The 12,302-nt window shown below is 54.9% G+C and overlaps 1 protein-coding gene across 5 annotated transcripts in view; it reads left to right on the top strand.

The window, feature by feature from the left end:
* Positions 1-12,302, top strand: part of FAM120B (family with sequence similarity 120 member B) — a 53,439-nt gene that overhangs the window by 31,832 nt on the left and 9,305 nt on the right. For 3 of the 5 annotated variants that reach the window (XM_056124910.1, XM_056124908.1, XM_056124909.1), the window contains exons 6-7: positions 592-684; positions 9,990-10,196. In XM_056124910.1, coding sequence (XP_055980885.1) covers positions 592-684; positions 9,990-10,196 — 300 coding nt within the window. Of the gene's footprint in view, positions 1-591; positions 685-9,989; positions 10,197-12,084; positions 12,194-12,302 lie in introns of all 5 variants that reach the window. The other 2 variants (XM_056124912.1, XM_056124911.1) reach the window with 2 other exon arrangements.

Here is a 12,302-nt window from a genome sequence, read left to right as displayed (position 1 = left end):
CTGGGGGCATTTCCCTAAGAGCAGACCTGGGTCCCTGCACTCCCCTTGCTGCCTCTTAGTCCGCAGCGGTGGCTGGGCTGCCGCCCATGGTGCTGCTGTGGGTCTGTCTTTGGTGCTCCTTCCCTCTCCTGCCCTCCCCTGCCCTGCCCTCCCTTTCTTCCTCTCCTTCCCCTCCTCTCTCCTGTTTCATTTGAGGCCCGGCAAGCCTCCCTCTGTGCCTGCCTCTCCCCGTCCCTCTCACATTGAACCTTGACTCCACAGAGGGCCAGAGGGCCTCCCTATTCAAGGGTCCTGGTGTCCTCTAAGATGGGCAGGTTGGGTGCTCGTCTGCCCAGTGCATCATCACGCCATCTCAGCTTTCTGGAAACTCCAGAATTGCCAGCTCTTGAACTTTTGGGATTTGTGGTCGAACATGTGACCAGTACTGCTCGGACTTGGTGTTAGCATTCTGGAATGTTCTGACTCCCTGGAGTAAATTTTCTAGGAGTCCAGGCTCCCTGTCCAGTTGGTGGCTGGGCAGTCTCCGTGCTCGGGCGGGGCGGGAGCAGAGGCCCGAGACTCTGCAGAGCTAACACTGCCCTCTCCGTGCAGGTGGACACCCTCTGCATGGAGGACCTCCACACGTTCATTGCTCAAGCCCTGTGTCTCCAAGGGAAACCTACCGTGCAGCTCATGGACTTGGAGGTACATCCGAGGGCCTGGCCTCGTCCTCATTCTGCTCTTTCTCCAGTTTTGGGTGGCTTTCCTCGGAACAGACCAAGAACCCTTCTTGGCCAGGCTGTTCCGTGACCCAGTGTGTGTGTGTCACTGCTTCGACAGTTGAGATCCCCAGCGTAGCAAGAGTGGGAGCCCTCCCCTCACTGGCGGAGCTCCCCAGGCAGCACCCCTGGGTGCCACAGATGCTCTCTGGGACCCCGGAACAGGCTGCTGAAAGTGTCCGCTTGCCCTGCACTCTCCCAGATGGACACTGCTGGTAGGGTGGCTGCCTGGCCCCTCCTGTGTCCACGAGGACTTCATGCAGAGCCTTGATGATGGACAGAGCCCGTGCTGGTCACTTCAGGCCTCACTGTTTCTCAACCAAATGGCCTTTCCCTACTCTGCTCTCCCCTTTCTGCTCTGCATGCCTCAGTTCCTCTTACACTCTGTGTGTGTGTGTGTGTGTGCGCGCGCGCGCGTGTGTGCTTCAGGCCTCCCCTGCGCCCATGTGCCCTGAGTTCCTTGTATACTGTGTGTGCACGCATGCTTGCAGGCCTCCCCTGTGTGTGTGTGTGTGTGTGTGTGTGTGTGTGTGTGTGCTTGCAGGCCTCCCCTGCGCCCATGTGCCCTGTGTTCCTCGTACAGTGTGTGTGTGTATGTGTGTGTGCGCGCGCATGCGCTTGCAGGCCTCCCGTATGTGTGTGTGTGTGCATGCTTGTGCTTATAGGCCTCCCCTGCGCCCATGTGCCCTGAGTTCCTTGTACACTGTGTATGTGTGTGTGTGCGCGCGTGCTTGCAGGCCTCCCATGGTGTGTGTGTGTGTGTGTGTGTGTGTGTGTGTGTGTGTGTGCTTGCAGGCCTCCCCTGCGCCCATGTGCCCTGTGTTCCTTGTACACTGTGTGTGTGCACGCGTGCATGCGTTTGCAGGCCTCCCCTGTGTGTGTGTGTGTGTGTGTGTGTGCTTGCGGGCCTCCCCTGCGCCCATGTGCCCTGATTTCCTCATACACTCTGTGTGTGTGTGTGTGTGTGTGTGTGTGTGTGTGTGTGCGCGTGCTTGCAGGCCTCCCCTGCGCCCGCCCACGTGCCCTGAGTTCCTCATATACTCTGTGTGTGTGTGTGTGTGTGTGTGTGTGCGTGTGTGTGCTTACAGGCCTCCCCTGCGCCCATGTGCCCTGAGTTCCTTGTACACTCTGTGTGTGTGTGTGCGTGCACGCTTGCAGGCCTCCCGTGTGTGTGTGTGTGTGTGTGTGTGCACGCGCGCATGCGCGCACACGCAACTCCATACCACGCAGGCCTCACTCTCCCTGCCTCAGTCCACTGTCCTGTGTGTAGTTGCAGGGTCCCCTTCAGTCCCCCAACTTGCCACGCTCACTGTCCAGGAGAGCAGAGGAATCCCACTCTGGGTGGCCCTATGCCTTGACAAGTGCTGTCCACCATCAGCAGCGTGGTTGATGGGCTGTCCCTGAAGCGGTCAGTACATGCAGGCCAGCTCCCACACACACAGGGTTTCTCTATCATGTGGCACAGTTTCATGTGTTGGATTTGGGGTATGCCCAGCAGTGTTTGGGAATGCTCCTCATGGTGCTAAGGGTACCATGTGCAGTGCTGGGATCGAACCCTGCTCAGCTACGTGCAAGGCAAATGCCCAGCCTGCCATACTGTTGTCCTGGGCCCTGCATCACAGCTTCAGATATGCTTCTTCTCTTCTGGGGGAAGCAGAGAAGCACTTGGCTGCTTGACCTGCCTTGTTCTCTGCTTGGGTTTGGTCCTTGCTGGTCAGGACACTGGCCCCGAATGCGGCTTCCTCCTTTCTTGCCTCCTAAGCTGGCCTCCTCACTTCTCTCAGTCGTGAGGGATGAGGAGAAGGAACGCACAACAGAAGGGCGTCTTTAGGGTAGAGCCAGGCTGTGGCCTGGTGCCTGTGTTTGTTTCCAGCGTATGTGCACCGGGGTGGGCTTGGTGTCCCCTCTGCTCTCTGAGACTCAGGCCTGGGGCCGACACACACAGGGACGGGCCTTCCCCACTCTGGCTAACGTGCCTTCCTGTATATCTGGCCTTTGGTCTGTGGGGCCTCTGCTGCCATGAGGGCTTGCGTGCTCGAGCCTGTGATTTTTGAGTCTGAGTGGAAGCAGCCCTGTTATCTGACGATTCTGGTGGTCGTGAGTCTCATAAACTCCTGTGCAGCCCGTGTGGTCTGCTGTGTGGAGCCCGTGTAGGGCCCATGCTGTGGTGAGTGCTGGAACCCACAGGCTTCACAGTGGGCAGTGAATGAAGGAATAACTAAATTATTTATAAATTATAACTTACAAATGTTATTGCGTTAATTACTGATTGCATCAGCTCTGCAGAGACACTGAGTGTCTGAGTACCCAGGCATAGAGGGCCAGGCCCCAGCATGGCCTGTGCCTCACACCCACTTGTTCTGTGCATGGAAGGGAGAGGCTTGGGGAGCCTTAGGTCTGTGGGGACAGAGCAGTGACCCTGCAACATTGAGCAAAGCAAGGAGGGAAGTAGCTGATCCGGGAATGCTGTGACGGTAGCAGCCCGAGCTGTCTCTGCTGTGAGTACCTGAGACAGGCCAGGAGGGAATGTTTCTCTGATTTATTTATAATTTCAAATTTAAAAGTTCCCTTTTTTCTCCCCACAAGAACTCATAGTGACTTATTCTGCCTCCCTGGAAGTGTGTGGCCACTGCAGGTGACCAGGCTTAGGGGCGTGCGAGTGCCCACCTTGTGTTTGGTCTCTGACTTACAGTGCTCCTGCTGCTGTGTAGGGGTCCTCGGAGGGCCTGCAACAGCGCTTTCCTTCCCAGAGGCCCTGCGCAGCCCCCCTCACCCCGGCGGCAGCCCCGGGGAAGACGGTGGTGAGGAGCCAAGCTGGCTCAGGGTGGTGTCACAGCACCAAGTCTGAGCACCCAGAGGGCCCTCACAGTTGGGCCACTTGTTGTCAGATGTACCCCACGCAGTGCTCAGGAGACCCCAAGAGGAAATGAGCACAAGACAGACACAAATGAAAGTGAGGTGGGGCTCAGAGCAGGGCTCCCTGGGTTGCTTCCCCCGGACCCATGCCCGCCTGCATCTTCCTGTGTCCGTGCAGCCGGGGAGGCTGGACTTAGGCTTGGGGAGAGCTGCTCCCGTTTGGTGGCCATCTGCATTTTCTGGGGCCAAAATAGAATGCAGAGCTAACGGGCGTCCTGCTGGGAATCAGCGTGCCCAGACTTCTTGGCCTGCCTCCTTCTGAAAGTCACTCTGCCTTCCAGGAAGGCGCCTCCTTCCAGCGGACAAGCAGAGCCTTCCCCGCACACCTCACGGCTGCACCCGGGGCTGCTGCACCCTGCCTTGGCCGTGCCTGCAATGGGCCTGGGCCAGTTCTGGCTGGAAGGGCGAGGACTCCGGTCAGCAGGTCCCACTGAGCCCAGCCTCCTGCCTTGCCCTTTGCTTTCACTGTGCCCTGACGCCTCTGAAAGCACCACCGGCCACTGAGACATGACCCGCCACGAGTTCCCCCCACGGAGACCATGCTCTCCCTCCCCTGTGGGAGGAGACGCTCCAGGAGGGGCTCTTCTTTATAGGCCAGATTGATGGTTTCATCCTTTGAATTTGTTCCTTGTTCCTAAATATCAGTCTGGAAAATCAAGTTCCAAGCATGGTTCCAAGCTGTGGGGGTGCCAGGCCGCGAGCCCGTAGCACACAGGTGCGCCCGGGCAGAGCCTTGCATCTCCGTTGCCAGCAGGTCTGCTCAGGAGTGTGTCCGACCAGCAGGTGACAACTGTGGGAGGGGCAGCAGTGGTGTGAGGGCCCGGCCTGGGGAGAGGGCCTGACCAAGGCCGAGTCCTCAGGCATCCTTGTCTTCACTGTTGGGTGGACAGGCCCGGACTAAGAAGCAGTGGACAGGGGGATCTATTTCTGGCCGAGGACCTGTGTGTGATGGTGCTCCCTCATCACTGTCAGACAGCCCCTCCTCACTGTCCCTCCTGCCTGTCCGTCCCTCCACCCTGTCCATCCCTCCTCACCAAGTCCCCCACATTCACTGCGCCATCGCTTTCTGCTTCTCTGTCACTTTCTTTGTGCCTTGCTGGACGGTTGATGTGGAATGTACAGCTAGTGAAGCTGTTGTGCCACAGATATTTGTGTTTCATTTGAGCTCAAAGATCAGCAACTCTAGTGCCTAGAGCTTGAGTAGGCCCCCTTAGGAACAGGAAAACCTGGGGTCCATGTAGGAGCGAGATTTCTTTAGAGTGAGAAGTATAGGAGAAGAGATGAGTGAGACCCTGGTATACAGGAAGGTCATGGGGCTCAGGTGCAAGGCACGCAGGAGCTCTTTGCAGCAGACTCACAGAGACCCTGGTGCGCTCTCTGCAGAGGGGAGTGAGTTCAGCACCCTGCCCTGGTGAGCGCAGGGACCCTCTGAGGATTATTTTGTGAAGTGATGCGTGTCAAAACTAGGAAACTTGGTTAGGAGAGAGCTGTAATGTCGGGAGGATCTCTGACATCCCCGTGCCCCCTCAGGGCTTGTGGACCAGACACGGTGGGGGGTGGGGGGTGTCTTATTTTTGCTTTCTGATCACTAGTAAGCAGTGATCCTTGTAGTGGTTCTCCTTCCCCTGCTTGAATTCCCACCTGCAACAATCTCTGAAACTGAATTGAGTTCACCGAGGGGTTCCAGGCGCCCAGGATAGTAGTTCTGTTTCATGTCTCATGTTCCAGAGCTGTCCGTTATCCCCAGTGAATGACTGTGTCAGCCTGAACGCCAAGCAGTAAACCGCTGTTAAACAGCTGAGGGGAAGTGTGACCAAGCATGTGCAGCCATCATGGCTGTGTGAAGGAAGGGGAAGCCAGCTGGACGCATTAGAAGGGCATGGGGATCAGCTGTGTTAGATCTGTGGGGTTTTCTTTGGGGCCATACCCAGTGGTGCTAAGGGCTCATTCCCTTGGGGAATCACAGTGCTTGGGGGACCATCTGGGGTGCCAGGCATCGAACCCAAGTCAGCCACATGCAGGGCAAATGCCCTCCCCATTCTACCATTGCCCCAGCCACTACATTAAGGTCTTGCGGAAGACTGATCAAGACAGAAGCCCAGCTAGGAGCGCCTTTGTACCCGGAGTGTTCTGTGCAGTAGGAAGGAGCGACTGCTCGGCTGACTGAGGGGAAACAGTGTCCTTGGGTATCCCTGGCACCTTTGGGGCTGCTGCAGACTGCTTGGCATGCCTGATACCAGCTTAAAGCCAAATCCCTTAAAAGACATGACCATAGCTGTCACCAGTCGGTCACTCAGACTGCCCTTTGAGGGCCAGGAGATGGCTCAAGGTCTGGAGCTGCACACCTGGCTCAAACCCTGGCACTGCAGGGATAGCGTAGGGTCTCCAGTACCACGGGGTGTTCCCCCTTCTGAGTAAGGAGCCCTGCAGCCATTACAGACACAGGGTTAAAGCTTCTAGACTCCCTAAGATATTCCTCTAGTGGGCAGTTGGCTTTGCCAGGTAATTGACTAACACTTAAAGAAGTAAATCTAAGAAAGAAAGAAGAAAGAAAGAAAGAAAGAAAGAAAGAAAGAAAGAAAGAAAGAGAAAGAGAGAGAGAAAGAAAGAAGTAAATCCAGTTCTTTGCAGTCGCTTCCATGAAGTCAGAGAGCGGGAGACTTCCCAGCAAGGCTGCTGTGGGGCAATACTGAAACCAGGTTATTGTGGAGCAAAAATAAAAACCAGGGCAGTATTTATCCTTCATGAAACAAACCCAGGAGTCCCAACAAAGTACCAGCCAGTCCAGTCCTGTGCTATAAAGAGAATTCTGTGCTGTGACTAAGCAGGTTCTGTGTTCCTGGGAGGTGCGCTCCTTTGGTTATTGAGAACGCTAATAAGTTAACATAGAAAAGTTGCCTGATTCTATGGATGATTCAGAAAAGGCTTTTGAGAGAATTCAGCATCCACCCATGAGAAAAGTCCTCGGAAAATTCAGGCTAGAGGGACCCTCCTTGTCCTAGACACATGTGAAGAGCTGCACATGAGCACTGCACACAGCTTGCCTGGGGTCTGGTCACTGCTCCTGCTCAGGGCAGGGTGTTAGCCAGAGGGTAGGCGGGCAAGAGGAAGGACAGGCAAGCTGGTCACATAGAGAGACGGGAAGTGCCCCTGTCTGCACCCAGACATGTGACACCCACAGGCTACAGGATCCTTGTCGAGGGTGTATGAGCACTTATCATTATGACTTTTGGGGTTGGGGCTGAAGCGATGGTACAGCGGAGACGGTGCTGCCTTGCACACGACCAACCCAGGTTCAGTCCCCGGCACCCCATGTGGTCCCTGGAGCCCCATCAGAGTGATGCCTGAGTTCGGAGCCTGGAGTAAGCCCTGAACACCAGTGGGTGTGATCCAACTATCACCACCACCACTAAGGAGAGAGAACTGACTTCTGAGGGATTATGAAGCAAACCTCATCAGTTTTAGAGCGTTGACATCATTAGTCTGTTTTTTGATCGTAGGTGAACTAGAGACCAATAATAAAACAGTTTAAAACAGTTATTTGAAAATTAAAGTCTATTTTTAAAGAACACTGGGATGAAGGTAGAAATCACAGTGGGTATTACAAATGTTTTGAATAACAGCAAGAATATTCCATGTGTCTGTAGGATGAAGCTAAAAGCTGTTTTTTAGCACTGGAAGGTGCTATTTGGGAGGAGACTGGAGTCAGGTGCCCTTCAGTCTTGAACGGGGTGCCAGGTTCCTCCCCCAGGGGCTGAGTAACCAGCGCAGATTGGGGCACCGAAAGAAGATAGAGTTCCAAGGATGCTTGGTGCTCTTTTTTCTCCTGAAAAGGGGCTGTAAGTCAAATAAGTTTGAGCCCTCTGATTTAATCAGTTCTGTAAATTAGAAAAGAAGAAATGGGACCTGAGGACTCATGGGGGGAGTAGCCTCAGCAACAGAAGAACAAAGGTCAGCAAGACAGAAAAGTCCTCTCATATTTGGGCCAAGAAGCAGCATGAAAGGCCAATAGGAGGTGCAGGGATGTGTGTAAAAACAGCCCATGGTCAAAATGAGAAGAAGCAGAATTGATGACAGCTGCTGGGGAATCCCCGGCCCCCGGACCTAACAGGCAGAGCAGGAGATGAAAGTTCTGGGCCCATCTGTTTCACTGAAAACAAGGGGGATCTTCAGCACCAGTGTTGTGAGGAAAGTCTTTGGGCAGATCCAGCCCCTGTTCTTGGTGAGGAACTTGTGGTCTCCGAGCCAGAGGACCTTCCCTGGGTCTGCAGTGGGCGTGGGTGAACCGTGGGCCTTCCTCCACCCATGCATTGAACACTAGTCCTGGCAGAGAGAAGGCAGGAGTGAGCAAGAGTGTAAAATTTGAAAAAAAGGGCAAAACCCCTCAGCAGCGGCAGGTGATTGTCATGGTTATGGAAAATCCAAGGAAGCCTCAGGGTTGAGAAGCAAATGTAGTTTGTAATTCTGTGAGAGTCACAAGAAAAATCTCCTTTTAAAGTCATCTGACATCTAAGAAGAAACGTGAGCTATTTAGGAAACACCCAGAGATGTGTGGCTCTACAGTGAAGGCCCCCGTTTCTGAGGGGCCGGATTGGGAACTGTCTTGTTCAGGCTGGTGGAGGCTTCTGTTGCCCCAAACAGATTCTGCAGATCCAGCCACAGTCCAGCCTTCTGCAGCATCTCCCTGGGCAGCGAGGGGGGCCGCACAGTTATCTCAGACAACCTCAACAAGGGCAACAAGCTGCTTGACTCATTGAATCCAAATCCAGTGATCTTTTCAAATGTTTCACTAAGGCAGCATGATTTACAATTATTCTTAAATGTCTCATTAAGGCACCATGATTCAGTTACTCTCAGTTAAAGTTCAGGCGCGTGACACCCCAGCACAGCTGCACCCCAGTGTCTCCAGGTCCCCTCCCAACCCTCCTGTTATTTTCTTGTTGGTCAGGGGACTGGTGCTGACCTCAGGTGCGGCAGGCAGCAGGGAGGGCCCCAGGGACTCCTGGGATGGGTGGCGTTAGCCCCATGGCTTCTGGTGTCCGTCAGATGGCTGCACAGGGCAGAGGGAGGTAGCTGTAAAGGGGCTCTAAACTAGGCAATGCAAGGGATGACCAGAAGATTATTCCACACAGAAACATCTTCCAGATCAGAGAATTGTCACCCTAACGCTCAGAGGAACAGGCGTCTGTGTTCATGCGCACTGCATGTATGCCCTCTGCGTTGAGCAGAGCAGCCATTGAGGCGTGCACTGGCCACCCTGTTGCAGAGCTGTGGCTCTCGGTGTTGGGTCTCTACAGTGACCGTCCACTCCCCTCCCGAGGCGAGCTCACTTAACCATTAGCAGCTCTGGTGTAGCTCCGGTGGAGTCTGGCGGTTCAGCAGGGCATGGGACACTACTGGGACCTGCCCGTGTGTGACGAGAGTGCAGGCTTCATGGGGAGCCTCTGTGGGCAGTTTCTTTTTTTTTTTTTTCATTTTATAAAGTAGTTCACAATATTTGATTACGTTTAATATCCGAACACCAATCCCACCACCATTACACTGTCCCACCACTGTATTTCGGATGTGTCCATCCTGAACGCCAACCAGTTTTGTCAAACCAAACACCTGAAATCAAGATTGACTTAACAAAAATAAAACTTTCACTTGGGATTTAAGTCTGATTTATAACATCAAATAAGTATTTAATGATAACGTTTGTTTTGGGCCCCACCCAACAGGAATTGAACCCTGGTCGGCTGTGTGCAAGGCAAACAGCCTGCCACTGTACGATCGCGCTCACCCACCCCTTGCAGATAAGTTCTCAGGACTGAGTGTGACCTTTATTGTGGTGACCTCGTCGGTACCTGCAGTGATACTCTCTGACTTCTCCTTTCTCTTCTCTCCTTTTGTTGTGGGTGCACAGGGCATCCAGGCAGAGCACAGTTGCCAGGAGGGACTTGGCTATTGGACCAGACGGTTCCAAAAGCTTGGGCCTTGCGAGTGCAGTGCTCGCTGCTCAGGCAGGTGCCGGGGGCCACCGGGGCCACATCCAGGGGTCGGGGACCACCAGAGGCGTCCTCGAAGTGCTTGGGGGTTCAGACGTGGCACCTTGTGCATGCAGAGCACGTGTTCCTGAGCCCCAGTCCCCTCTGAGGGCGTGGTCTTAGGGCGTATCTGGGCAGGCAGACGGCAGAGTGGTGGTGCTGGGCAGTGAGTGTCGGGGCCACTCACCGTGAGGCAGTGCCCCTCTGTGCAGCTGTGGTGGCATTGCCACGCCACGGGCTCTGTCTGCCTGGGGGTGCAGCTCCTTCCCACGCTCTCTCGTTTCTGCAGCTTGACTACATCGACTCCAGAGCCGTGCAGCTCGGCTCACTCTTCGTCCGCGGCCTCACCACCCTGGTGCTGGTCAACAGCGCCTGTGGCTTTCCCTGGAGCATGAGCGACTTCATGCCCTGGAACGTGTTTGACGGGAAGCTCTTCCACCAGAAGTACCTGCTGTCGGAGACAGGGCACAGTGTGGAGGCCCTTGTGGAACAGAACGTGAGTTCTGCCTTTCATTCGCTCGGAGACAGAATGTGTTTGAATTCCATGATTCACGCTTATCTTGAAATGCCTTGGCTACGCATCAGAAAGGTCAGCCTCACTGTCTGGATTCGGGTCACTGTCTTTAAACACCATTGGCCGGGGGGGCACAGGACCAGGCTGGGATCTCCCCGACCGCTGCCCCTTGTTCCTGAGGAGGGTCAGGTTGAGTATGCAGGGGCAAGGCTCCTACCAGGACCCCAGGTGGCTTCGAGACCCTGGAAGCCTCCGACATGCCACACAGTTTCTGTCCCAAGCATCCCCTTTGATTACGCAGAGAGGGAGAGAGGTTCAGAGAGCCGAGCAGATGCTTGGCATGTGGAAGACCCGGTTTTCCGCACCTCATGATCCCCCGAGCACCACAGAGAGCCCAGAGAACAGAAGGGACAAGTGTTTCTTTGGAGCTGCCTGTGCAGACCCCACCCCAGTTGGCCCTTGCAGCTCCACTCAGGATAGTGCTGGTGGTTTAAAATCTCTGAGAGGGCTAACAATTTACTTGGGGATGTTGACTGTTGGCTGTGATTCTGGCTTTATAAAATACAATACATATATTATAAATATAAAATACTTACATATTTATATATTATGGGCTGGAGCGATAGCACAGCGGTAGGGCATTTGCCTTGCACACGGCCGACTCGGCAGACCTGGGTTTTATTCCTCCGCCCCTCTCGGAGAGCCCGGCAAGGTACCAAGAGTATCCCGTCCACACGGCAGAGCCTGGCAAGCTCCCCGTGACATATTCGACATGCCACAGTAACAACAAGTCTCACAATGGAGACATTACTGGGCCCGCTCGAGCAAATCGATGAACAACGGGAGGACAGTGCTATTTATATATTATATATAAAATGTAAAGTGCTTTGTGATCTGCAAGTCTTCCAAATAAGACCTTGGCCAAGCTCCATGGAAAGTGTTTGGTCCCACAGGCCACGTAAGGCTGTGTGCTCTCTGCGGCTCTGTTGTTCCGTTGGGGAGGTCCCCTGCACTTTCTCATGGGATAGACAGCGCTGGGTAGTACTTTGGGGGAACTATTGCTGTTCCCCCAAGTCCAGATGTCAAAGGGGCTTTAGAACTGAGGTGCCATCAGGTCAGGTACAAACAAAAGCAGAATGATGGAAGGAGTGTTGCCCAGGTTGGCTTGTCACTGCAGCACTGACAGAAGGTCCTGGCAGATTCCAGGCCCTGGCTGGCACCCCGGAGGTGCCTGCACTTGCTCTCCGTTTCTTGCGTCAGTGCAAAGTGCTCTTTGGTTCCAGGAATGCCACCGCCCACATTGTGGGAAGGTAGCGGGTAAGTAGAGGTGGGATGAGGGGTCATCCCCAGCTTGCTACTGTTTTTCGTGAAGTTGCTAGTGATGCTGCTATTTGTGTGATGTTGCTATTAGCTGCCTCGCAGCTGAGCAGAGAAGTAGCAGGTTATGGGCCGAGCAACAACACGGCGTGGAAGGCGCTTGCCTTGCACACAGCCAACCAGGTTTGACCCCTGACACCCAGACGCTCCCCCCAGGAGTGATCCCCGAGTACAGGGCCAGAAGGAAGCCCTGAGACCACCGTGTGTGCCCTCCCTCCCACCCTCCTCCAAAGAAGAATTAACAGGCAGATCCCGGCATCGAGGGGCAGAGCGGTGTGGTTGTGACAGCACAAGACTTGAAGCTGCTGTTGGGCCATGATGTGGTAGAGGACACAGCAGATTGTGTGGCCGTCCCGGGGCCTTGCCTGGGGTCGGCAGAACCCCGGTGTCTCCTCAGCACTCCTGTGATGGTGCTGTGAAGCATGCCCACTCATGGCGTGCCCCTGCCCGCACCCCAGGTGGCTCCTGGTCTCATGTGCGTCTCTCTTTTCAGAGGACACGGCTCGCCAGGTTCCAAGCCCTGAAGTCGGCCGTGTGCAAGGCCTGCATGAAGGAGAACAGGCGCATCACCAGCAGGCAGCCCTGGCGCTCACACCACACAGGTGCGTGGCCTGCGTGGCCTGTGGCCACTCCTGGGCCCAGGGATACAGGAAGCCAAGAAGAGGCTGATAATCTGGAGGGGAATGGGGGGTGCTGTGCTCGGGTGCTGCC

The sequence above is a fragment of the Sorex fumeus genome, unplaced genomic scaffold (assembly GCF_029834395.1).
Source record: "Sorex fumeus unplaced genomic scaffold, SorFum_2.1 ptg000052l, whole genome shotgun sequence".
NCBI classification, from domain to species: domain Eukaryota; kingdom Metazoa; phylum Chordata; class Mammalia; order Eulipotyphla; family Soricidae; genus Sorex; species Sorex fumeus.
This window is presented reverse-complemented; position numbering and strand designations above follow the sequence as displayed.